The sequence below is a fragment of the Misgurnus anguillicaudatus genome, chromosome 8 (genome assembly GCF_027580225.2).
Source record: "Misgurnus anguillicaudatus chromosome 8, ASM2758022v2, whole genome shotgun sequence".
Taxonomy (NCBI): Eukaryota; Metazoa; Chordata; class Actinopteri; order Cypriniformes; family Cobitidae; genus Misgurnus; species Misgurnus anguillicaudatus.
The window spans coordinates 32,843,561-32,871,522 of record NC_073344.2 but is presented as its reverse complement, the minus strand read 5'-3'; the positions used below and the strand labels follow the sequence as shown (position 1 = coordinate 32,871,522).

General features: G+C 39.7%; 1 protein-coding gene and 1 long non-coding RNA gene across 2 annotated transcripts; one reads left to right on the top strand and one right to left on the bottom strand.

Moving 5' to 3' along the window:
* Positions 1-27,904, top strand: abcc6a (ATP-binding cassette, sub-family C (CFTR/MRP), member 6a). The gene is made up of 31 exons (XM_055213445.2): positions 1-401; positions 2,141-2,317; positions 4,920-5,045; positions 10,597-10,734; positions 12,026-12,145; positions 13,431-13,492; positions 13,596-13,727; positions 14,165-14,371; positions 15,219-15,396; positions 15,521-15,682; positions 16,273-16,365; positions 17,021-17,224; positions 17,389-17,535; positions 17,671-17,758; positions 19,102-19,171; positions 19,275-19,401; positions 20,106-20,282; positions 20,360-20,527; positions 20,609-20,801; positions 20,949-21,027; positions 21,244-21,361; positions 21,448-21,655; positions 21,760-22,070; positions 22,805-23,004; positions 23,126-23,252; positions 23,553-23,654; positions 23,792-23,938; positions 25,634-25,792; positions 25,982-26,148; positions 27,141-27,335; positions 27,766-27,904. The coding sequence occupies exons 1-31, from the start codon at positions 360-362 to the stop codon at positions 27,872-27,874; spliced, it is 4,533 nt and encodes a 1,510-aa protein (XP_055069420.2). The 5' UTR covers positions 1-359; the 3' UTR covers positions 27,875-27,904.
* On the bottom strand, positions 4,594-27,941 carry LOC129450579 (uncharacterized). Its single transcript, XR_012370809.1, has 3 exons — positions 27,818-27,941; positions 19,251-19,369; positions 4,594-5,079 (listed from the first exon to the last, which is right to left on the bottom strand). It is a non-coding gene; the product is annotated as an uncharacterized lncRNA (long non-coding RNA).
* Between the last annotated feature and the right edge of the window lie 21 nt (positions 27,942-27,962).

The following is a 27,962-nucleotide window of genomic DNA, read 5'->3' as shown; positions in this document are numbered from 1 at the left end:
CAAAGGAGGAGAAGAGGGTGGGGATTGTTTTTCGGGTGGCGTTACAGAGCGTCGTACAAACCACAGCGCTGTTTTGATAAAAAACCTTACGTACGTGGGAGTCTGGGAACGAGACAGAGATAAATAGGGAGAGAGAGAGAGAAAGACAGACAGAGAGTTGAAGGAAGTAGGTTGGGAGGAGAGAGTGAATATAACTACCCACCTAAGCAGCTGTCAGACTGGTGGTCAAGAAGCAGACACTTTCAGAAGCAGTAAAAGTGTATAAGATATATACCAGGATAGAGGAAGACACTGAGTTTAGAGTGACAGAACAGTCTAGAGAAAGAGGATAAACAGCAGCCTCAGGACCAGACGGGTGAATGGATACTTTCTGCAGTCTAAGTGGACTTGACCCACTGTGGGTGAGTAAACATCATTTTTTATATATAGCATATAGATGACTTTGTATAGATGTTAGGTTTATCTGTAAATAGTTATTTTGTTATGCAAGATGTTTGTTGTCACAAATAAATGAGAAATTTGGATGATGCCATGGCCAAACTTAGAACCAGGACACATCTGACTTAATCTCCTACTTCATTTTTATGACTTTTCAAACAGTTGAAATGTTGAATAAATGTCATATTAATTAAAGATTTTGTACTGTGGTAAGATATAAAGCTCACATAACACACAGTGTTTCTGCTTATCTCATGTTAATCTTGAGTACCTTATAGAGTAGCATTACATCATTCATATCTCTGAAAAGTCAAAAACGTTGAGGCGTACACAAAACATTATCCCACTAGCTCCGGATAACTAACAATTCACTACATGTTCGTGTCATATACATTCTACGCACTCACGCACAAATTGCTAACAAAACACAGACATTTGATGAAGTTTTACTTACCGCCTGCGACTTATGACCCAGGTGGGGACCGCCCCATTGCAACGAAATCCAGTGTTAAACAAACACCCACGCAAAACTCCACTGCTATCTTGGATTAACAAACTATATGCATTGTTTCTATGATGCTGGGTTCATTGGAAAGCTAAACAAGCTTAAATTTCCCTCACAAACAAAAACACTTCTCCGGTGTGTTTCAGCTCTTCATGTCAGCTCTTGGTTGGTGCATGCACTATTCCAGTTAAAGTGCCTATATAAGGACTTCCACTGTACTTCCTGCATTGAAATTGAAAGATTGTTACGTATAAATCTTTTATGTTCGATATAAACTTTCCAAAACCCTGGCGAAGTCCACAGAAATACTCCGTCACATGTCCAACTGCTTTTTTTACACTTTGCGTATTTTAAAGATGAGGAATCCAACTCTTTAACAGTGTTAATAAATCAGAAGAAATAGCTTTGACCCCTCCTTAAGTATTTGATTGATTTTATATGACATTTGATATTTTGAAATTACTTGCAGGTGCATTGTATATTTAACATTGTTTTTGGGATTTTACAATCTTCTCTAGTTTTCGAAATTCTTCTTTAAAGACTTCATTCCTTAAAGAGATGAACCCTACTTAAGTATTTTTACTTAAAAGTAAATTTTCAAGTATTCATATTTTATCAGTGTTTTTCTTTGGAAAACAAACATTTCAAAGCATATTATCATAATTTTTACTCCACTACATTTCATAATTTCAAGTTTTTGGTTTATATTTAATATTTCAGTACATTAAACATCTAGTATTTTTTTTTACTTTTACTTAAGTAAAAAGTACTTTCGTAATTTGTATGTAATTAGGTATTAAATCAATTTTAATATGCAACATAAAAGGAATACACAGTATGATTCTATGCTTTAGTAAAGAAAAGTAAATTTTTTCCCAAGACAAACACTCTGATAAAGCACAGATGCTTGGAAAATGTAACTAAAATACTCAAGTAGTGTAAAATATGTACTCAAGTAGTAAAATACCCTTCTGCTAGTTAAGTGTTTAACTACCAGTGTCTTATACAACTGCACAACCACAAAATGTTCAAAACTGTAGCCTAATTTTGGATGTCCCAGACAATTCAGACCATGGTCGGTGTGTGGAGAGGGTTTGGATCCAAGATGATTTTGTGGAGAGCTATTGTATCTATTTTCTCATTATAACATAATTGGTTGAAAACTTACCAATACCACAAACGTTTCTTCATCTTCAGGACTGGAATCAGACATGGTATACACACAACCCTGAACTGAGCGACTGCTTCCAGAACACGGTCCTGGTTTGGGCTCCATGCATCTACCTGTGGGTCCTTTCACCATTTTATTTCCTTCATCTGTACTGCCACGGCCGCAGTCCACTGCCTCTCTCTTCGCTCTGCAGTGCCAAGCTGGTAAGAAAACCGATGTTATACAAGCCCGTCTTGGGCTCAGAAGTACTATCTATTAAACCTAAATTAAAGTGTTATAACGAAGGTCCTGTTTATACCTGGTATTAAGATGCGTTTTGGTCAAGTGAACAAGAGAGACACATTAACATTCACACCTGGGGCCTCATTTAAAAAATGCTGCGTAAAAACCATCCTACATTTGATCTTACGATCATTCAACAAAAATGCGTACGTGTGATTCATAAACCGAACGTACGTACAGAAAACACGTGTACCCCTTTCAAATATATTAATCGTAAATGAACTTGAACTTGTGCGCGCAGCCGAGCAGTTTCAGATCTACGCTTTTAAACAATGCGTAATTAATGTCATAGACATATAAAAGAGCGCTTGTCAATGTTTAAACCCAATTTCGAGCAGCAAGAATGGCTTATTTCCAAAAACCTGAAGCAATCAGACAAGCAAAAGTGCGTACCTCTGCTCAGACCCTGAGGTGGCGCTAAGCACTTTTCCACGTCAAAGACAGTTTATATAAATATGGACTTGGATTTTTGCGTCAAATATTTATGGTCAAATCTGTGCGTACGCACACTTTATAAATGAGGCCCCTGGGGCCTCATTTATAAAATGCTGCGTAAAAACCATCCTACATTTGATCTTACGATAATTTAACAAAAATGCGTATGTGTGATTCATAAACAGAACGTACGCGCAGAAAACGCGCGTACCCCTTTCAAATATATAAATCGTAAATGAACTTGAACTTGTGCGTGCAGCTGAGCAGTTTCAGATCTACGCTTTTAAACGATGCGCAATTAATGTCAGACATAAAAAAGAGCGCTTGTCAATGTTTAAACCCAATTTGAAACCGCAAAAATGGCTTATATTTCCAAAAATCTGCAGCAATCAGACAAGCAAAAGTGCGTACGTCTGCTCAGACACTGACGTGGCGCTAAGCACTTTTCCACGTCAAAGACAGTTTTTATAAATATGGACTTTGCCGTGGATTTTTGCCTTCGCACACTTTACAATCAAATCTGTGCGTACGCACGCTTTATAAATGAGGCCCCAGGTGTTTTAATCTCTTTTGTCCACATTTTTTTGTCCACTTTGGTCTATGCACTGCAAAAAAATTACTTTCTAACGTAGTATTTTGGTTTTGTTTTCAGTAGAAATATCTAAAAATTCTTAAATAAGTCTAGTTTTTAGACCAAAAATATACAATTTAAGTGAATTTGTGCTTAAAACAAGCAGATATTTTTGCTTGTTTTAAGACTTATTTTCTTAAGTAATTTTGCTCATCTAGGAAAACATCTCGATTTAACAATTTTCAGATAATTGTATTGAAAACAAGACAAAAAAACTAAGAAAGTAATATTTTGCAGTGGGCGATTCTTTAAAACATGAGCAGAAGGAATGACAGGTTAAATTTAATGGCCACTAATATTATGTTGCACAATGTTTTATAAGTGATTATTTAAGAGTTTTCTTTGATATTTCAGAGCAATTGATAAGATAAGCTTGCGCAACTTTCACACGCTCGCGAAATGAAAAAAAAATGAAAGAGGCGGAAAGCAACTAAAAGAAAGCCTAAAGATTGCGGCAAACACTGTGGGTATGCGCTAGAAGTCAGGACCAATATAAAAACATTGTGCTCGGTACATCGATACAAGATCAATAGGCAAACAATAGAATGCCCCAATAGAATGCGTTTTCGGCTACCTCTGAATGTGGTCGAAAGTGGACAAGCTCAAAGCATTTTACACTCCATTTATACCTATATTTAAAGTCGTCCACTTGTGACCCAATCGACCAAAATGCATCTTAAAGTCCCCCTTTTACCTGTGTTTTCAAAGGTATGATTGTGTTTATGGTGTGGAATATAACATGTTCGTGTTTCGTGTGTAAAAACACAGTATTTTGTTACACAATTTACTTTTCTCTATACTGTCCTAAAAACGAGCTGATGTCTTCCTTGTTCTATGAAGTCACTCCTTCAAAAATATGTAACGAGTTCTGATTGTGTAGCTGGTTTAGTGTGTTGTGATTCGACAGCAGCTTAGCTTAGCTGGCGACTAACGTATTCGTATGGGTAGAGTTTAGTCAAAAACTCTGTAGTCCTGTAGTATGTTAAAGACAATATATCGCTTGGCATTAAACTTTGAGCTTTATAATTTTGCAGGCATTATTTATGCTATTACAGCAACATTACACACTGACTAAAGTTTGAAGAACGGGATCATGAAAAACAGCCACTTTAATGCCAGGTGTAAACAACCCCAATGGTGGTCAGGGTAGACCAGGGGGTCGAGTTTGTATGTTAGTTGCTAAAGACAGTAACACACAGAGTGGTGCGTAACCTCGGTTTGTGGTGTGAAAGTGTGGTTAGCAATTCAGCGAGCTGTAGTTTTTGCTTTTCTGCTCAAAAAAAAAACCGTTTGTTTGAAATACAGTTGTTTCTCCGTGAGTCACACACACTTCCGGCTAGTTATATCATAATGTAATGTAAACAGCTCTTGTCTGCAGTAGGTGACCGCTTGAGTTTCCGGAAGGGTGACTCAGTTCTCACCCTGATATGAATTGAATTCTCCTTACTCTTTTGCAGTTGCTGGGCTTCTTCTTGGCCTCCTTTGGTTTTGTGGAATTCTTTTACATCCTGTTGGAACGAAGACAGGAAATCCAACAACATCTTGTCTTCTTGCTCAGTCCCATCATACGAAGTCTCACTGTGGTAATGTAAACCTTAGGTTCCATGCTTATGATGTCTGTGTATTACAAATAACAAAAAGCGTTGAATAACAATGTCTAGTTTGTATCTCTATAATGATATAACTGGATTTCTCTTAAGCAGCGTGTTACATTTTATCCAACTTTTTTTAAATTTAGGAATGATAAAGGCCTTGTAAACATTGCATCTAAATTTGGTTGTCACGGTCACTTCACCTTTTAATGCTTAATCCCGTACGTACACACACACTTCATTTACACAAGTGACAACCGCATTCTACTACCGAATTAACTTCCGCCAAATGTAGGTAGTGACAACCGCATTTACATCAACTCTGCATAGTGTGTACAGAAGTGAACTAAACAACTAATTGTTGAAGTAGTATTTAAACATGCATCACCAACATGACATGTCTCTTATATGAAAAAATGTCTAGAAAGAGAAATAAAAGTATGCTGTGTAGAAAATCAAAGACGAAGGAACGTTTGCCTAGTGTTGCCAGATCATGCACAAAAACAGTGAACAAGAAAAATCCCATGATAAACCAAAATAAATCCAATTGCTTTACCTCAAAGACCAAAATATTGGGACCAGCACCTTCCCACTTTAGTAACACCAAAAACTTGATCACTTTATGAGCCAAAGCCAAAAATACGTTAAGTACGTAATCCCAAAAAGTTTGTGAGGACCTGGCAACACTGCAAGACAGCGCTCTGTGAAGCAGCCTCACAAATGCATACAACGTCAAGATGAAGATTTATCAAAATTAACAACCATAAAACCACAATATTATTTTGGTCAAAGCAATAAGTAATAACCATGAGAGGTGACAGAACATTGCTATGGTAACCGTTGTGTCAATCATTGCATTTTCGGGAGTAAGGCTGCGTCCGAAACCACATACTGTACAGTAGGCACTGAATGAGATGAAGTACTTACTTGCCGTTAAAACAGTAGGTACTGTATAGTATGAATCCTGGTAGTACGAATGAGATTCGGACGTACTACATCCGCCATGTTGCTACATCAAGTGACACACTTCGTCATCACGTCATGTCATTACAGCGCGAACAGCCGCGACGTGTCGTCTTCTTTGTTGGATTACTTCTCTCCCGGGGCATCATGGGATAGTGAAGTGTCCATCCTATGCACACTAGGAAGTAGTAGGTCATCCGGGTACTTTTCGCATACTGTTTTTCGAATGCTATGTATTTGGACATACTACTCGCCTCGCCTACTGCTTTTCGCGTACTATATAGTATGGAAGTAGGCGGTTTCGGACCCAGCATAAGTCTTGTTCCATACAGACATGTAACAATCATTTATGGAATTCACTCCCACATTTAAATGTGGTTGTCAGTCCCCAAAATGTGCAGTGTGTACGAGGCCAGAGATTGGTGCCTTGGCAATTGGTGCCCAGGCTTAAAAACCAGTTGCATACTGGTCTAGTTTGTTGACCAGCATAGCAATGTAAAGTATAGCTAGAGAATCTGTATGACCAGCATGTTCTTTCTTGTGAAGCTTCTTTCTTTATGAAGTACACTAGAATCCAAACATATGCTGGTGACCATAAACATCTGTGTTTTAGTAGGGGTATAAAAGAAGGCTTAAAGAAGCATGCATTGACCGCATATGCAAATATATATTTAAAGGTCATCCATCGCATCATTCCTCAAAATACTGCTTACGACAGCTCCTGAACCTTCGCATAGGAGAAGCTGTTTTCATCTAATAGACTGTGACGTTTCGAGGTGACTTTGGTTAGAGTCACGCCTACACACGGGCTAATGAACACGATCTCATCATCACTTTTGGTCTGTGTGTTCCCAGAGATGGACTCCAGACCAGACTCATGACCCATCTGCGGTCTCCTCAGACACCTAAGTCAACATTGGTTACTTGAAAAAAAAAGTTTTAAAAAGTTAAACAGTGCACTCTTGTCCTTAAACACTCTCCTCCCCCAAACAGATTGTGATCTTAATTGGACAAGGACTGAAATAAGTATATTCTCTATTCTTATTTACTTGGCCAAGCTCGGGCAGGCATGTCTAAACTCAACAACCTCAACATTTGGAGATTATGTATGTGCATAAACTTTTGGATTATGAAAACAAAGTTTTGTTGCCAAACCTCCTACACCACCTGTGGTTTCTCTTGCATAATATCTGGGCTTTTTTAATCAGCAGGACCCAGAATGAATTGGGCTCAATGAAAGCGCCATTATTTGTTTAAGCAACCGATTCAGTAAAGAAATTATGCAAATTGAGCCAAATCACAACCCAAAAACCTGTGCTGAATGCAGTTTATACAATACAATTCCTAATTTTGCTGATCACAGCTGCCATACTTTGCCATTCATATTTTAAGTGGCACCACCCCAGTATGTTATAGAGTTCCTAATCCTATCCTTGAAGTTTACCAGCTTCCACAACCAGCATACTAACAGTAACCAGTTTGAGACAAACCTGCTGGGTCTCAGGAATAGCGCAGTGCTGAAGACTGCCACAGTAGTTGGCTACGTTGTACCCATCAGAGGCCTCCGCTGGTTTAATTTTGTGCTGTCATTTCGGTGCCACAGGATACAGATCAGTCTCTGTCCTCTATCACTCCCAACTCTCCAGTATAATTACTGGCTGTCCACCACGTCTAAGGTTAGAAAAGAAGCACTGGCTTCCTCCCACTGTCAAGAAGAGAGCCATATCTTACTTTCATGGGACATAAAGTCCAAACACAACAACAACAACGCAGATGTTACATGTGGCCTACAAGCTCAGTTTCCAGGTAGAGCGAAACCTCAGGAGACGTCTATTATTAGGAGGAGATTAAGAGTTCCTCTTAAAACTTTCACCTCATTACTCTGAAGTTTAATGCTTTGGTTTGGTGGAGGCATCTGTGGTATGTTCCCTGGTGCCTCATCTGTATCACACCAGGAGGCTCCTTGTTATGTAATGAAATGATGTTGTGCTACCTTGGAGATACTGCAACAAATGGTGTTTTCTTCACTTAAATTAGAATGGACATGCTCAAAACATCACGCAATGCTCGGTTTCGGTAAGAGCTGCTAGATGATCATCTGGGATGTTGAAACGTGGGATCAACAGAGACCACACTAGTGTTTTATTAAAAGAGGCGACTGTGGTGGCAGACAGGGAAATCCCATAACCTCTACAAATCTACTCTTTATTTACTGATGGATTAGTCATTGGGACATAAAGAAGGCAAAGTACAAATTTAAAATTTAAAGTTATGGTTTCCCTAACATCCATCCATTTCCCATACCGCGTATCCTATGTACTGTAGGGTCACAGGGATCCCAAGGCAAATGTTGCTTTATGTAACAGGCTGCATGAAATAATCTTTAGGGCTTGTTTCATCCAGAAAATCCAAACTGGCTACAATTATCTTAGATTTTACTTGATTTTAAAGTACAGTAAACCAAAGATATTGCATATAACAAGATTAAGCATTGCTAATACTATGAATAGGAGACAATGCAATATGGCCACTCTGGCGATGGAAGTCCCACCTTTCAGTTAAAAGAATCAATCATCATTCTGGGGGAGGGGGTCTCGTTTAATTTTTTTTAACTGCGTGCATGCGCAATAGCTGAAGTGACCTTGAAGAATTAGAATTAAATTAAATTGTTGCTCAGAAATGTGTTGCTTAATTGTAATTTTGGCATGCAATTTAAGAAATATCTTTCTTTTCCCATTCAATTAGACATGACTTTAGTCTTGCATGACTGAAACAACTACCTGGAAGAGTTGCAAACTCCCAATATCAAAATTACTCCATGATTTACTCACCCTTAAGCAATTCAAGATACATGACCATCAGTGGCGGCTGGTGCTAAAAATGTTTTGGGGGGGCGCAAACAAACTTAAAATCATACTTTTACTGTAGTAATGCAAGACAGTAAATAGCCATTTATCAGGTGATGAACAATCATTACTGCTTAACTAAAATGCTGAAAATGTTACTGTTGAAGTCAACTGTTAAAGCATGAAATAAATGTACTATGAATCTGTGAATTTGTGTATAATATGGGTTTATTATCAATAACAAACTAATCAAGATAATCATTCACAAGCATGCATGCGCACACGCACGCACGCACACACACACACACACACACACACACACACACACACACACACACACCAGAGGTTGCATAAGACGTTTTCACGTTTTCAAAATTTTGCCATCATTATCCGTCATTTCATGTTTTAATAATAATAATGGTTTTCATTCACATGTTTATTTCTAATCATGAACTTACAAGACGAGCATACAAGTTAAAAAATTTGTTTGTTTTAAATCGGAGTTTGAAGAAGAGAATGCACGGTCTCTTTTTCGTGTGCTACCGGTGCCGCCATTGTCAACTTCTCAAGAAAGACTGGCTCCGCCTACTGAATCTCTCTGCGACGTGACCACACCAAGTAGAGTAAAACTTCATGTTATTCTCTGATGTGCGCAAAGGCAAAGCATCAGAGAATTATTACTGCGCGTCACTGATTGGTTGAATTGATCATATTTAGTTACGTTTTAATAGCGTATCAGAGCTCCACTGGTTAGATAGCAAGGGCGCCCCTTTCTCGGCTCCTGAGCATAAAATTTATGATGGTATGCCGCAGACGATGAAGCTGGCAGACACAAGACCCCCACCTCGTTTGTCTAGTCTGTAAAACACGTACACCTGTACAGAAGAAAGTCATGTTTTTGTCAAACGTAAAACTTTTTTTTACACTTGGTAAGAAGGGCGGCGCCCAAGCGCCCATAATAGACCAGCCGCCCCTGATGTCCATCATCTTTCAGACAAGCACATTTGAAGCTATTTTAGTAAATGTCCTTGCTCTTCCACGCTTTGTAATGGTAAAAAACAGGGATAAGGGAACTTCTGACTTTGAACTCTAAGAAAGTGCATCCATCTTTTACAAAAGTAATCTACACAGCTCCAAGGGATCAACAAAAGTCTTCTGCGGGTAATCGATGCAATCCTGTAAGAAAATATCCAGATTTCAAACTTTATAAACTATATTAACTAGCTTCTGGTAACAATGCAATCTTGGACCCTTGCGACTCACGAGAGTTACTACGTAACGTACGTATGGCAACAAACCCTCCTTACGCTAATCACGTCAGTCCAAGATGGCGTCGTTATCAGAAGCTAGTTAATATAGTAGTAATAAAGTTTAAAATATGGATATTTTTCTTTCAAAATTGCATCGATTACCTGCAGAAGACCTTTATTAACCCATTGAAGCTGTGTGGATTACATTCTTTGGGGTTTAAAGTCAGAAGTTGTTCCCTGATCCCTGTTTTCTATCAGGGATTAGCTAAAATAACTCCAGATATGTTTGTTTGAAAGATGATGGACATATGTATCTTGGATGGCTTGAGGGTGAGTAAATCACAGGGTAATTTTGTATCACTTTATAGGGACTTTAAGTAAACTTGCATTTAGGTCTTATTATCACAGAGAGTTTTCTCCATCATGCTTGCGGTTTTTGGTATCAACAGCGGATGTGATTATTAACAGCTGTGTGTTTGACAGGTGTTAGCCGTGTGCGTGATTCATTGGGAGCGAGTGCGGGGATGTCGGTCCTCAGCCTTCCTGTTCCTCTACTGGTTGCTGGGCGTGGTCTGTTCTCTGATTCCGCTTCATTCAAAGATCCAGCTGGCTGTGGATCAGGTGAGAAAAATAACACTGACGCAAAGCAGCTCAATTTCACAGTACATTCTCAAAATCCTGGACAGAACCTATAAACAGTAACATACAGCCACGCATTTCAGCAGAGCAAACATTGACATATGGGTGTACACAAAGTCAGACACACATGTATTTGGTCATACATGCATATGCATGCCTATCTCAATAATGTGTGTTTAAAGTATATAATCCATAAGCATGCATGTCCAAAACATTCTGTTATAGTTATTTCATAGTCAATTATGAAAGCTAGCAGAAGGTATCTTTAATATTTTCAAAAACCAGACTAGGTGAATTTGACCCATATCACTGGGTCAAAACAAAGACAGATAAGCCTATTTTTCACTGCCATGCTGAGTGTGTGCTTGGATAAGAAGGGAAAGAAATTTTAATTGACCTACATTTTGACCACCAAACCACTCTGGCCTTGTTTTTAATTTTTTTGGTGTGGTTATGAATATAGCCTGTATCTTGGCAAAGGCCTTCATGGTCGAGTGGATGTTTACTACACATTTGTCTTGCGCTCCAATAGAGTAGCCAGGATTTCAGATGCATGCAGGACAGCAGAAAGCCAAACTTAGAACCCAGTGTTATGAATTTCATGAGCTCCATATTAACGGCATATGTATAAAGGTTTGTAAATATAACTGCTTTTGGCTTTTCACCAACAAATAGTGTCTGGAGGTTTAACAGCAGAAATATACGAGTTTCCAGATTGTAGCGTGACTTGAAGCCTTTTACGGCTCTTTACATACGTAATTCATTTATATAAAGCAGGCCGTTAAAGAGGTTAGTTTTTGCTTATGATTTGCCTGTTCAAAATAAGCTTTACTATGCTGTTAATGATAGTGCACACCCATTAGGCATAGTCAGTGAAAGCGGCAAGCCAGCGCTGCATCATTCCTATAAAATAAACAGCATATTAATACATAGTTTGGGTATTAACATCATAAAGCTTTCTTCATAAACAAACTCTTCTCCGCATAGTCACGGTGCGATTCAATTGACCAACGTTATTATCCCCACAAAAACGTTCAGCTTCAGGGTTCATTCGGAGATGTAGTCTTGGGATTTAATAAAAATCAACAAGGTATATTCCAAAAACCTCCATAAGAATGGAATGTTCAGCAACATGTAAACAATGTTGGGAAGTCTGCAGATCAAGAATAGTATCGGTTTAGGATATTGGGAAATCCTGTGGTACTCATTCCAAATGGAAAGTCTGCTATATGTGATTTTTTTGAGTATTCATTTTGGTGTCTCTGCTTCCCAGGGTCTCTCTCCGGATATCGTGCGGTACTTGGCGTTTTTCTCTTACTTTGCCCTGCTGCTGGCACAGCTGTTCCTTAGCTGTTTTGCAGACCAGGCACCTTCAGGCAAAGCTGCCCTCAAGGTACGCACAGAAACTACAGCTTAAAGTATCATCACCCAAAATAATACATCACAAACAATCCTGTGGTGATTTGCTTTTGTTTACTCTTAGTTTTATGTAATCTGCAACCCATCCATTTGCAGTGAATTATGGTAATGGCTAGCGCACATCCTCCTGGCATCTCCCACAAGTATGTAGTGCCTGGATATTAGCTAAACACATGATTGGTTAAAAGTGATTTTTTTAGAATTCAACTTGAGTCATCTATACAGACACAGGTTTTCTGTGGTACTCCTTCGCCAACTAGATTCAATCTGGTCATGATTTGGTTGTCCTGGATGCAAATGACACACGTTGCACGTAGAACCAAAATAAATTGAACGTAACCCACAAACCTTTCTTGTGAGATAGCAGTCCAGAGAAAAACAAGGAAACACGCTCAAAGAAATTATCGTGTTGGTGATGAGGTTGTAGCCACAGACGTGGGTGCCACACCCCTTGATCCCCTCCTGGCTCAGTCACTTCCTGTGCAGGGTTATTCACAGTCTCCTGAAGAGTGAGACCTCCGGTGAGGAGGCAGGAAAAAGAGAGCAAAAGAGAAAGTATGTTTGGGTGGATGGGTGTAGGGGCAGCGCTGAGGTCAGAAGTAGGTGGACACAACTTAAGACACTACACAAAGACACACAGATTCTGTTTCTCTGTTGACTCTCAATTCACTGTTGCCAGATTTCTAGCCCCTGCTTCCTTCATCCAAGAAAGCAAACCTGTGTTCCTCTCCTTTCTGAAACTGACAGTTTCACATCTGGTTGTCCATTTGTACATTATGTAAGAACTTATTTGTACTATACTTTGTGCAAATGTATTTGTCCTATATAGACATCCCCTTGCAATCGAAAAGGTTTTCTAGACCACCAATTCCTAATTCTTGAAGACAAATCTTTATAGCAGTAATCTAGATAAAGTGATAATCTAGAAAATTGCCTCAAACATTGTGGTTGTGGTTTAGGTAGGGCCTGTTTTTTCCAGCATGGCAATACTTAATTTTAAAGTATGTCCACAGACCTAAGTCCATAAAAATTTAGTTGATGTTGAACTTCATCTTACCTGTCCACATAGACGCAAAATACAGAAACCAAACTCCAGCATGTAGCAAAGCCTTCTTAGATGAGGGAATAGTGTTTGGACAGATATTAATGGATCTGGTTTAACAATTAAAGCTCTCAATAAGCACATATTGGTGTGTGTTTAGGGTCTTCATATACATTTGATCATATTATTGTAGTCAATCTGCCTGTCTTTTTCTTAGAACTCATGCCCTGTTCAAGATGCCTCATTCTTGTCCAAGATCCTCTTCTGGTGGTTCAGCGGGTAGGGAATTAACATTTGATTCTCAATACTTCTTGGTCCACTACAAGTAGTGCAGTCTGACTGTAGTGAAATGAAATTTATGTGGCCTGGTGTGTGCTTCCAGGTTAGTTTTTAAGGGATATCGATCTCCCTTGCAAGCAGAGGATCTGTGGAGTCTCAGGGAAGAGGATACATCTGAGAGGATCATATCTGACCTGGAGGAGGAATGGACAGCAGAGCGAACCAAATTACAGCAGTAAGGCTTTTGAAACATTAGGTCATCTTGTGGGTTTTCTACATGTGACATTTTGAGGCACGTGTCCTTTTATGTCGGTTGTTGATGTTGAGGGCATCCTTCTGTTGCTTTGATCAAAGCGGTCACATTTCCATCTGAAAGGGATTGGCCTGAATTAGGTCGACGAAAGCTCTTCTGCATACATGATTCAGACAGCAGGACCATTTCAATTGGTTGGCTTGTTAACCCATTGCAGCTTTGAACATGCAGTGTTTTCAAGTCCTCTGAAATTTTAAAACCCTCACAGGTCACATGCATTTTTTATAATTTGTGGAAACTTGTTTCGCAACCACTCTGTTTTCAATTAGAATGTAAAACGATGGAGTTAGTTAACAACCATGTTCAAGCCTCAGAAGTATTTTTATTCACATGCCTGTTTGCCTCTTCATCATCAACAGACAAGAAAAACACCTAAGCACCAGCGTTGCCTTGGGATCCCGACTACCAGACCAGGCTCAACTTCTCAGGAAGATTCAGAAAGAGCAGAGTTCTGGATTTTGTCTTTTACGAACATTGGCACGTAGCTTTGGACCTTATTTCTTAACCGGGACACTGTGCCTCATGGTCCACGATGCCTTCATGTTTGCTGTTCCTCAGGTTTTAAGGTGAGAAAGTTAAAGCTTATACAATGACAGGGATGAGTCACCTAGGTGGGGTCTTTAGTTTTAGTTCATGAACCTTGGTTTTTTGGTATATCTAGGGAAAGTTAGGCTCTGGGGTTTGTTTATGCAAAGTTCTGCCTTCGAATAAACACAGATGGCCCCTCTGTGCCTTTAAAGACAGCTCGCAAGGTTATCAAAATATTTTTAAAAGAGACATCTTATGGTTCACAATATCTTGGGATGAAAACAGGAAGTGGTGGCGCGTGGCAGGTGCTTGAGTCCGAGACGCCATACCAGCTAGACAGAGATCATGCTGTTTATGCCCACAGAGAAGCAATTTTGGCTTTATGTCTGAAAGCTTAGGAGAGTAAGAGATGACCACAGCACTCTGCCCGCCGTAGACGTGTTAGCTTCAGGGAGGGTAAAAGAACACTGTTGGGGTTGTGGTTACTAAAGGAAAGCAGCCAGCAAAATGGGAGGTTCGGTCAGCTACCAGCAGTCTTTAGCAGGGACATCCAAGTAGTTGCAGATACATCTATTGTACTAAGAACCAGTGGTGGACTTAGGTGAGTCGAACTGTGGAAAATTTTGAGGTCTTCTGCCCTCAGAGTAACCAACCGTTGTAGCATTTGATTGACATTCAGATAAACATTTTCCCAGCCGAACATGGTTCTACTTGTTAGGCCCAACAGATCTATGTGTGGGTTTGAACGTTACTGTAAACTTTCAGCCCAACCACAGTGGTACTATATGGTCTCTTAAACTAGAATCAACCAAAATCTTTGGTTACATCAGCACATTAGTTCATGTAGTATATTCATTTGCTTCTTTTTTCTTCATTTATTTCAAGTCTATTGTTAGGCTTCATGAAAGACCAGGACGCTCCGTTGTGGAAGGGATATTTCTACGCATCACTTATGTTCCTATTGTCCTGCTTACAGTCTGTCTTCAACCATCAATACACATACACCTGCTTTACTGTGGGCATGAGGGTTAAAACAGCTGTCATGGGGCTGGTCTACAGAAAGGTAAGCCATCTAACCAGCTTAACTTTCCTTTGATTAATAAGTCCTTTTTAGTCCTCCTGTATTTTTTCTTACTCAAAAATCTTTTCTCCTCCTGAAAATCTGTTTGTTTTTCTTTCCTCCTTAGTCTCTTGTCATGAACAGTTCAGCACGCAGAACGTGCACAGTAGGAGAGATTGTGAATCTGGTCTCTGCTGATACCCAGAAGTTGATGGATTTTGTGGTGTATTTCAATGCAGTGTGGCTGGCACCCATTGAAGTCACGCTCTGCCTCTTCTTTCTTTGGCAGGTGAGGGCAACATGACCATATATACTTCATTATTTCATTATTTATTTTTTACTATCTTAATAAACTGCCTCTCTTTGAAACAATATTCGCACCAAATATCAAAATCACCCCATGATTTACTTACCCTCAAGCAATCCGAGATACATATGTCCATCATAACGTCCGCCTAAGATAGCGTTGTTACTGGAAGCAACAGTTCATAAAGTTGTACAAAATCGCATCGATTACATGCAGAAGACCTTTATTAACCCCTTGAAGCCATGTGGATTATCTCTATAGCGGATGAATGCACTTTTTTAGTTTAAAGTCAGAAGTTGTTCCCTGATCCCTGGGAATCAGGGAACCATTATAAAGCTTGGAAAAGCAAGGAAATTTACTAAAATTACTCCAAATGCGCTCATCTTAAAGATGATAGACATCTCGGATTGCTTGAGGGTGAGTAAATCATGGGTTAATTTTGATATTGAGTTGGAGCATCCCTTTTAAATAATCTTAGCATTTTTGGGTTATAGGTTAAATAGGCGTTATTAAGACTTCTGTGCTGCACTGATATGGCCTTTTCATGCTTAATCATGTTTTACTTATTTTAGCATTTAGGACCATCTGCTCTAGCAGGCATCGCCATAGTGATCTTCATTTTTCCTTTGAATGGATTCATTGCAAGGAAGAGAAGCAAACTCCAGGTACTGTAGAGTTGAAACACACGTTGCACAACTTCCACTTACCTGCTACCTGATGCTCTGTCTTCCAAAGGAATGGCTGATTTTGAATAAGATTCTGATTAGAGGAGAGAGAGGTGAAGATTAGTTTAGATCCTCGATCAGCTCAACCACTAAGATGCTTTCTAAGACAGCAGCCTGTTGAGGATCTCTGAGTGCTAAAGTAAGCCTGCGTCAAGGGCAGGCTGCATAGCTGGTTTAGATAGTGAAGTGAGCGTAAAATGGGTGTGCAGGCAGGTTTCGAACTTCTCTCGCTTCTTTGAAGTTCCCTACTTTCCCTCAGAAGCAAAGCAAACCGCAGTGCTGGCAATAAGCAATAGAGGCAAAAATTTTCATTTCAGAAAACAAAACACTTTTGGCACGATGCTTAAACAAATCTGCTTGAGTCAGCTTAAAGCTATTGTGTTCTTAGGAATTTCTTGTCAGCAATGTCAGCAATCTGTGCATTTCACAGTAGTAAAATGTATATGGTTTGAGGTCAGCAAGTGCATTCTCTAAGTTCATGTAGAAACAGTTCAAGTGTTGAACTGAATAACTAAATAAATTTAGTTTTAGTAGTATTGTCTTACATGAACTTGTTTTGATGATGACTGTTGGCCATTGTATGTTTATTCCACAGGAGATACAAATGAAGTACATAGATGGACGGGTGAAGTTAATGAACGAGATTCTGAACGGTATTAAGATCCTTAAATTCTATGCCTGGGAAAAGGCTTTTCTGGAGCAAGTCCTGGGATACAGAGAGAAGGAGCTGAAAACTCTAAAGAAATCTCAGATCTTATACTCAGTGTCCATTGCATCTTTCAACTCCTCGTCATTCCTGGTGAGATTATAGACTCAACATGAATCCAGGGCTGTCAAAGGACACAATTGTTGAAAAGACCTAAATTGCATAGAAGTGTTCACTGTACTTATATCACTACTGCCATTTCTTAAAATTAGCACCTGTTCATTTGAGTTTTAACTGCAAATTTCTTTCTTTGCCAGATTGCGTTCGCCATGTTTGGAGTCTATGTGCTCATTGATGATAAAAATGTTCTGGATGCACAGAAAATCTTTGTGTCAATGGCTCTTATCAACATACTGAAAACTCCCTTAAGCCAGCTTCCTTTTGCCATGAGCACGACCATGCAGGTAAAGCTCCCATGAACACCACTTCAACATTTATCAACCTGTCCTGATAATTTATGGAGTGTCGTTATTTATAAATACGATTTAAATCGAAAATTCAAATGTTCTCATTTTTATCATTTTTTTTCTCTTTTGCAGGCTGTCGTATCACTTAAGCGTCTGGGAAAGTTTCTCTGTCAAGCTGAACTCAAGCCAGACAATGTGACAAGAGAAACTTTGAAATCTGGTGAGAAACCTTGTTTTAACTTAATTTTTTTTTCAACATTTCAGTGAATCTAAAAACAAACTCTGTGCCCCGTGAAACGATGTGCCCTCTGCCACTCTCTTCCTTCAGTCAATATAAGTTTGAACGGAAGTGATATTAACAACAGTTTGGTAATAGCCTCTGAATGTCACAGTTAGATGCTAGTGCTATCTCACTTCCTCTGAATGGCAGGGGCAATCAGAGATCCCTGAACACTCAATAGATCAGCCTGCACTGAAATACGCACAACCGGCGCAACGTCATAGAATGTCTCTGAACAGGTTCACGCCCACTTTTGGGGGAAACAAACTAGACCTTTCATTGACTTCCATTCAAAATTGCGGAACAAAGCAACGCTCGCACACAGCCGACAGGCGCAAACAACCCAAGAAATCACTCAGATCAAACACGCCGAGTAACCATCTGTCCACCATGGCCGCCATAGAGCGCGAAAGATACATTAACACATTTAATTTGGTCAATATAAAAACATGTCCCTTTCATTCTCCCAGCGTCAAATTTGTGTAACAACGCTCCCTATTGGCCAGAGGTGTCTTACCCGGACATTTACTCGTACCTCATCGAGTCAACAGGGAAGCAAGTGAATGATTTTACTTCGTATTCGAAAGTTACTTCGTATTTATATATTATGTCTTTATATTTAGAGAGTGGACTTTTCCGTCCAGCCATACAACTAGCCTTAGTGATTTTCCAGCAATCACTGGATAGCGTTGTTACACAAATTTGACGCTAGGAGAATGAAAGGAACATGTTTTTATATTGACCAAATTCAATGAGTTAATGTATGTTTCGCGCTCTATGGCAGGCAGGGAGGACACATAATTACTCAACATGTTTAATCTGAGTGATTTCATAAGTTATCTACGCCTGCCGGCTGTGTGGAGGCGTTGCTTTGTTCCGCTGTTTTGGGTGGGGGTCTGTGGAGGGTCTGGTTTGTTTTCCTCCAAAAAGGGGCGGTGACGAAATTTACAGTCAAGTTCCCGGATGTGCCGGTAGTCTGTATGCGTGGCATCTCTATGTGTATGCCACACTAAGTACAAATAACATTTTTACTGCTTTGGTCCCATCCATCATAAGCATTTGTGATAGCTTCTAAAAACTCTTATTTCAAAGATTAAGCTAATTAGACTTAATTAAAGATTTTACAAGCTGGAGGGAAAAGTCTAGTTTCCCAGAAGCAGTCTACTTAATTTGAAGTGTACTATAGAAAGTATATACTATTGCAAGTGATTAAAACATATTTATAGCAGAATATTAATAGCACAACTAATATAGCAGTTTTGTCATTGCATTTTTTCTGTTAGATGGGGATGGTGTTGTTTTTGGGAATGGAACCTTCAGCTGGTCTAAAGATGGTCCTCCATGTTTAAAAAGGTATCATTACCCAAGTTTTCAATAGGCACCTGATACAATCAGGCAAGTAGTGTGCAAGGTTCATCAACGCTTTACTTACTTGTGTTTGCGTATTTGTGTGTAGAATCAGTGTTAGGGTGCCATGCGGCTCACTGGTTGCTGTTGTCGGCCACGTCGGCAGTGGGAAATCCTCGCTCCTGTCTGCCATGCTTGGAGAGACTGAAAAAAGAAGCGGGACAGTTTCAGTTAGGGTAAACACACTAATCATTGGAAATCACAATGTTTGTATTATAATAAAGAGACTTGAAAATATATATATGCATGGTCATTTTAAAACCGCAAACCTGGTGGTGGCCTAACTGTGGGTTCACACCAGTCGCATTTTGAGGTGTCAAATTTGCGTATACCGCGACTAGTTTGTCGCTTGAACTCACTTCATTCGCGCGTGAAAGCAGCGAGTGAAAGCAGCGCGTGAAATTCTAGTCATTGAGACATTTTCACGGAAATTCGCGTCATGGGAGGGGCTTCTGCGATTCTGCTCGCTTCCTGTAATCATGTCACTACTAGAGCAAGCTCCTGATTTGTTAACGCGGCATGTTTTTCCACCAAAGTAAAATTTTTTCAACTCAATTTGCGCCATTCGTACTAGACGTGCGAATGAGGTGGAATCGCGCCTACCGCACTAAACACCTCATTCGCGCTGCGAGACCTCCAGACGCGCATCAACGCGTCTTCACATTGACTTTACATTGAAATCACTTGCGCTTAACGCCTCTGCCGCGGCTGATGTGAACACATAATAAGACGTTTGAGATGCAGAGATATACAGAAGATTTACAAATATACACCTTTGACAACTGTGTGCATGGCTGCACTGCATGCCAGGAATTATGTCACCTATTATTGTGTTGCCCACTAACTGTCTTCTCTGAATTTCATCACATCTCTGTTTTAGGGCTCCATTGCCTATGTTCCCCAGCAAGCTTGGATTCAGAATGCAAGCCTCCAGGACAACATTTTGTTTGGACGTGAAAAGAAAGAAAGTTGGTACCAGCGAGTCCTCGAGGCATGTGCTCTTTTGCCCGATCTAGACAATCTGCCTGCAGGAGACGCCACTGAGATCGGAGAGAAGGTAAGACCCCCGTACCTCGCCTCAAGTTAAAAAATCCATTAGTCATGTGTATATATAAATCTGTCTTTTTTTACCAGGGTTTGAATTTATCAGGAGGACAGAAACAGAGGGTGAGTCTGGCTCGTGCTGTTTACAGAAAAGCTGACGTCTATCTGCTCGATGACCCCTTATCTGCTGTAGATGCACATGTTGGTCAGCACATCTTTAACAAAGTCATTGGGCCAAGAGGCATACTAAGAGACAAGGTGATTTTTATTGTAAGTTTCTACCTACAATAATAAAAAAATATATATTGCAAAACCTAACATGATGGGGTTTTTTAACAGACAAGGGTTTTGGTGACCCATGGAATGAGCTTTCTGCCTCAGGCGGATTTGATCCTGGTTCTGGAAGATGGGGAGATCACTGAACGGGGTTCCTACCAGGAGCTTCTGAACAGGAATGGAGCTTTTGCTGATTTCATTCACACCTTTGCAAGCTCTGAAAGAAAAGAGTGCCTTTCAGAAGCCATTCAGAAAGGTCCTTTACTGTGCTGTAAAACATTTTCACTGCCAAGTTGCTCTTAGTTAGATAGACAACTTCATACCGGCCTCTCAGCCAACCGATCCTTTGTTTTTTCCCAGTTTGTAATATTTTTTTATTAATGCTGAGATTGCTCACTTGCAGGCTCCAGAAAGTCCTTAAGGCTGAGTGTTACTGACTTCATGCCATTCTCTAGGGATCTGTCCCAGGAGCAGCTCATTGGGTATGAAAAAACAAATTACAATTCTGATATTTGTACTGAATGGCTGTGGTTATCTGGGTTGACCAGGATTGTTCATTAAAGTAAGAGTATGAAACGAATTTTCAAGCTTTGTGGCAGCGCACCAGTCGGCACAGACATTATTACTGTAGTAACAATACCACTGACAGCTGCAGCATTTACAGACTCAGATGTGGTAAGCATTTGCATCTCTTTCAGTGGTGACACAAACAACATTACGATGCAGAGCGTTGAGCCACTACCTGATTCTGATGAGGACCAAATACCAGAAGACCTTGGGAAGCTCACTAAGGTTGATAAAGCACGCATAGGCAGAGTAAGATCATTATTTTCAAAACCTTGCTTTTAATACCCCGACGAATGAACCACATCTTAACCACATCTTTTTTACGCCTGCTACAGGTCAAACTTGAGATGTATGTGGAATACTTCCGCACCATTGGTTTGCCTTTAATAGTTTCCATTGTATTCCTGTACGCCTTCCAACAAGCGGCATCTCTGTCCTATAATTACTGGTTAAGTTTGTGGGCTGATCAGCCTGTCGTCAATGGTACCCAATTAAACACAGATATGAAACTGGGAGTCTATGGAGCTCTCGGCTTTACCCAAGGTGAGTACAGTCCTAGGGGATTCCCCCAACTGTTTCCATTTTGATTCGATTACAAGAAGTTGCCTCACTACAGTATCAAATGTCAAAATTTTGTTTTGTTTTAGGAATCGCCATATTTGGCACCACAATTGCCATTTCCTTAGGGTGCATCATTGCCTCTCGTCATCTTCACGTAGACCTTCTGAACAACGTACTTCACTCTCCCATGTCATTCTTTGAGTCCACGCCTAGTGGCAACCTCCTCAATCGCTTTGCAAAGGAAACGGATGCCATAGACAATATGATCCCAGATGGGCTGAAAATGATGCTTAGTTACTTTTTTAAACTAATGGAAGTCTGTATCATCGTGTTGATGGCCACTCCTTTCGCAGCTGTCATCATCCTCCCTATGGCATTCATCTATGGTTTCATACAGGTACAACTGAACCGGCATTCATGGGTTTTGAAGGGATAGTTTGGCAAAAAATGAAAATTACCCCAAGATTAACTCACCCTCAAGTCATCCGAGATACATCATCTTTCAGACGAACACAATTTGACTTATTTTAGTAAATCTCCTGGCTCTTCCAAGCTTTATAACACTAGAAAACGACAAAACGTCAATGACAAAAATGTGCATCCATCCTTCACAGACGTAATCCACACGGCTCCAGGCCTTCTGAAGTGAATCGATGCAATTTTGTAAGAAAATTACCATATCTAAAACTTTACAAACTAAAATAACTAGCTAGCGGCCAATGACAGTTTTGTCGTAAGACATAGCATACAAAACGTAGTGGTGTAGTGTCGAACAGAGTGGAGACCAAAACAGTGCCAGTCACGATTAAGTCTAAACCAAGGATTTTAAAGAAAAATGGTAGAGGATTTCGATATAAGATGAGGATATTGAGCTATCCATATCTGTAGGTATAACAACACAACGCACGGTTTTCGTGAGTCTATTCTTACCCCCTGGAGATGTGGATTACTTCTTTAAGGAATTTAAGAAAAGGAGGCTAGTTTGCGAACCACAATTGCTGGAATTCTAGAATATTCAAGATCCCACCTGCTGACACTAACAATACACAAATCCACCAGGATTTTTGAAAATCGTCTAAAGTCCTGGATGGCTTTGATTGTAATCTTACACTCCAATTTTTCCCTTTAAAGAGTTTCTACGTGGCCACGTCCTGCCAGCTGCGGCGGTTGGAGTCAGTGAGTCGCTCTCCCATCTACACACACTTGAACGAGACGGTGCAGGGTGCCAGCGTCATCAGGGCATTTAATGAGCAGTCACGCTTCATCATGGGTGCCAATCACAAGGTGGACAACAACCAAACTGCTTACTTTCCCCGTTTTGTAGCCACAAGGTGAGACGCCAACATTCATCCAAGTAGACCCACAATACCAATCTATGGTCATAAACAAATATCATTAATTCAGGATGCATTCTTGCATGAAATAAATGTTCATTGATGTCTTCCTGTGCAGGTGGCTGGGTGTGAATTTGGAGTTTCTGGGTAACGGAATTGTTCTTGCTGCTTCTATTCTTTCGGTGATGGCGAAAGGGAAGCTTAGCCCTGGGATGGTGGGCCTGGCAGTGTCACATTCACTTCAGGTGTGAATCATTATGAATGTCTCTATGCAAAATCCAAATATTATGAGAGCGACCAATGCGATTGCATGTGGCTGTCTCTCTCACAACATTCACCCTCAAACCTCAGCTTCAAAATAGCCGTCTTGCACAAGAGCTGCTGTAGCATATTTTTTCATTTGTGGTCAGCCTTTTTCAAATTAAAATGTAGAGAAGAAAATACAGCTATTAATCGCAGTTTGGCTGGGTTACATCGAGACCAAACAAACCAGATATTTCAACCCTTTCATTTTAAACTGCTGAATTGTTTTTACTCTCTCTCAGGTGACTGGTTTCCTGAGCTGGATTGTGAGGTCATGGACAGATGTAGAAAACAACATAGTGTCAGTTGAGAGAGTGAAAGAGTATGCAGACACACCGAAAGAGGTAAGACAAATATAGATGAGATTTCTTTCAATAGATAGGCTTATATTCTCAGCCATTGTGTTTTTTATAGGTCAACAGCATAGATAATCAGTAATGGTAATAAAAGCATTTTAGTCCATCCATGTTATCCTTTATAGGCAGCTTGGACCATAGAAGGAAGTTCTTTGCCTTCATCTTGGCCTCAAACTGGGACTATCGAGTTTCGTGATTATGGCCTTCAGTACCGCAAAGGCCTTGAGTTGGCCCTGAAGGGCATCTCTGTGCGCATTCAAGAGCGCGAAAAGGTAACAGTTGAATTTAAAGCACTGTAATAGGCTGCTGTTTATTTTGAAAACTATTGACTTATGCACTGTATTTATAGATTTTAGAAGCAATACAACAGCTTTGCTATAAAATGCATAGGTGCATATCCGAACTTAAAGGCGCACTGTGTAACTTTTAGAAGGATTGTTTGAAAGAAATGCAAATAATATTCAATAGCCCTAAATGCACAAACCGTTCTATTCATGAATATCAGCTGACGTCACTCACATCTCAAACTTGTCTTTCGTCATTTTGAGTATCTGAAATGTTCAAAAAAACGCTTTTTTTACAACACTAAGAAGGTTTGACACATGATACTTCGCTCAAAGTATCACCTGTGTCTCTACACATGAACTCGAGCATTGAGAACATTGAGTTAACTAAAAAGAAAAGTTTTGAACAACTGACTTTAGCTGTTTTGGTGTCCGCTCGCCGCCATCTTGCCAATCAAGATGTATCGATCTCCGAATCTGACGTAAGGAGGGAGGAGAGTAAAGATGGATAACTCCTAAAGCTTAGCTTCATATAAATGCACGGTAATTCGTTGTTTTGTCGCAAGTGAAAAACAATATTGACCTTCTAGTTGAAAAAGGAGCCTCATATGAGATTCATTCATTCGCATTCAGAAATCGATTCTTTATGTCTGGCAAAGATGGCGAGCGGACATCAAAACAGCCAAAGTCAGTTGTTCAAAACCTTTCTTTTTAATAAACTCTGTAGACACAAACAATGTTCTCAATGCTCGCGTTCATGTGTAGAGATCCAGGTGATACTTCGAGCAAAGTTTCATGTTGTGTCGTGCCCTCTTAGTGTTGTAAAAATAGTGGTAGTTCGGTAGCATCGGCTGGAAGAACACATCAGGGATTGAGTAGGGATCACATCCTAACAATGATACTTTTTGAAAGTAGCATTTCTTTTCATGACAGTCGATGTGCGAAATAATGTCTTAGCCATTTACTGTGTCCGTACAAATAGACAGTAAAAGATAAGAAATCCGTAAATCGTAGCAAGCTAGCTAATGCTTTTCAGTAGCCTACTGGTACTCGGTAGGTACTCAAGATGGCGGCAGTAAGCTGGAAAAAGAGCGGATGACGTAAAAGGTCACATGACTGATATTCATGAATAGAGCGAGTTTTGGCACTACGTTGTCTCAGACGATGACGTGTTTGTCCTGTGCCGGCTATCGTAGCTTCTCTATGCATTTCAAAACACAGAGGTGAGCTGTGGACTGAGCCGTTGGTTGCAATTCACAATCTCACTGGTAGATGCTGCTAAAAATGTACACATTGGTCCTTTAAACCCTGGTGCAAACGCATATTTATGTGGCCAGTTTGAATGCTCATACAAATTATTGCTTTAGAGCTATGAACAATAAATGAAACTATCCAATGGAAAAGAGTAGCTTGAAGATTTTAACTTAAATATTTATTTTTGTACAACTATTGAAAGTCATACAAGTTTGTAATGACATCATTTTTTGACAATTATTTTTTTTAAAGTTAAAGAGAAGACAAAGCATTCAATGATGTAAAAGGAATAAAATAGTTAAAAAGACTTTAAATTCATGAATATTTGGTCAGATTGTGGTAATGCAAATTATAACTGAAAATAACTTCTGGTAATTAATTCTGGAGATGAACAATGCAGAACAGTCTGGTTTTCTTTTATTCTCTCAGATTGGCATTGTGGGAAGAACTGGTGCCGGAAAGTCATCTCTGGCTCTTGGAATTTTCCGTATATTGGAGGCAGCAAAAGGAGAGATTTACATTGATGGAATCAACATATCAGAACTTGGGCTTCATGACCTAAGATCCCGCATTACCATCATTCCACAGGTAGATAAAACCGTAACTGTAGGTCTTTTTTAGTTTTTTTTAGGTCTTTTTAAGTAGTGTTTTTAGTTTTCTGTTTCAACTAAAGAAACAAAAATGACAGTAAAGTTGCAAATATTCTGATGGTGACAACATGTAACCGTTTTTTTTCAATTTATCATGAATCTTTTTGCAATTTTAACATTCAATAAGGACCCAGTGCTGTTCTCTGGATCTCTCCGTATGAACCTCGACCCCTTTGATGCCTATTCTGATGAGGAAGTGTGGAATGCCCTGGAACTGGCCCACCTTAAAAACTTTGTGTCTGGACTTCCAGATAAACTCAACTATGAGTGCTCAGAAGGAGGAGAAAATCTCAGGTATGAACATACAAAGATGCTCGAATGCATGCTTTTAAATATAGAGTACAAGTAATGCGCATTACATAATAATACTACTTTTCTGAAGTAACAAGTAAAATAACGCATTACTTTATAAATGTACACATTAATATTTGAGTTACTTTTTTTAAGAAAGTAATGCAAGTTACTTTTTTGTTTAATTAATTCAATTTAAAAATAAAATAATATGCTGATTTAAACTGAACATAATAACGTAGAATTACGCACTTGTGCGCCTGAGCGGGAACAGTTTGAGTCAGAAACGGAGATGGTAGGCCAGAGCTTGACATTTTTGCGATCATAAAAAACACAAGCAAGGCCTGAAAGAGATCAAGCCTCAGCCAAGTAAGACAAAGGCTGCGTCCGAAACTGCATACTGTACAGTAGGTACTGCATGAGACGAAGTACCTACTTACTTGCCGTTAAAACAGTAGGTACTGTATAGTATGAATGAGACTCGGACGTACTAAATTCGCCATGTTGCTACATCACAGCCGCATGCCTCTTCTTCTTCATTGGATAACTCCTCTTCCGGGGCATCATGGGATAGTGAAGTGTCCATCGTATGCACACTGAAAAATCTAACCGGAAGTAGTAGGTCACCCGGGTACTTTTTGCATACTGTTTTTCGAATACTATGTATTCGGACATACTACTCGCCGTGCCTACTATTTTAACGTACTATATAGTATGGAAGTAGGCCGTTTCGGACGCAGCAAAAGTAACGCAAGCATTACTTTCCATGAAAAGTAACTAAGTAACGCAATTAGTTACTTTTTTGGGGAGTAACTTAATATTATAATGCATTACTTTTAAAAGTAACTTTCCCCAACACTGAATATAAAATCTCGATCTGGTCATTGAAACAGTGCCAGTGCATGTGCAGTGATAAAATGATCACTTAAGAATCATGGATCACTAAGATGAATTACTTAAAAGTAATACATTTGTTTTGTCTTTTAATTCTGCAGTCTTGGTCAAAGGCAGCTGGTATGCCTCGCACGAGCTCTCCTTCGAAAGACAAAAATTCTGGTGCTAGATGAAGCAACGGCTGCATTGGACCTGGAAACAGACACCCTGATCCAGTCTACCATCCGCAGCCAGTTTGAGGATTGTGCCGTCCTTACCATAGCACATCGCCTCAACACCATTATGGATTACACAAAGTATGTCATTTTACATTTAGGCATTTTCAGACGCTTTTATCCAAAGTGCGATACATTTTTATCAGTATGTGTATCCCTGGGTTCGAACCTATGACCCTTTGCGCTGGTAATGCAATGCTCTACTACAGTAATTAATTTATTATTCGTGCAAAATCTGGCAACAAGAGTAAGTCAAGGCTGGTACCTCTTTCCTGTGTGCGCACGGGACCCTATGTATAAACCAGTGTTAAGGGTCCTTGAGAAACGATTGGTTTGTGATTTTAGCATTTGTTCTGGTGATAATTTTGGTTTAATTTAGTCAAAATACTAATGTTTTCTCTCACAAACCTATCGTTTCGCATGTCTAAGTTAGTGGAGTACTTCGCATCGTTTCCTATATTACCACACCTCATTTTGAGAGGAAATTTACCTTATTCCACTGTTTTTTCAGAGTAATTGTTATGGATAAAGGACATATCGTGGAGATGGATACCCCTACTAACCTGATTGAGAAGAGAGGACAGTTTTACTACATGTGTCGAGAAGCCGGGATCCTGTAAGCTCGTCTACTGACGCCGACGTCACACGCCGGCTGACTTCTTGCGCCCTCTCGTGGTCAAAGCAAAGAAGCGCAGTGCACATAGAGGA

Bases quoted from the DNA above. Each gene is read 5' to 3' on its own strand.
- abcc6a (XM_055213445.2), top strand. From the start codon at position 360: ATGGATACTTTCTGCAGTCTAAGTGGACTTGACCCACTGTGG. The intron at 16,366-17,020 runs GTACTGTAGAGT...TTTATTCCACAG, and splicing joins GGAAGAGAAGCAAACTCCAG to GAGATACAAATGAAGTACAT. The intron at 23,005-23,125 runs GTGAGACGCCAA...CTTCCTGTGCAG, and splicing joins CCCCGTTTTGTAGCCACAAG to GTGGCTGGGTGTGAATTTGG.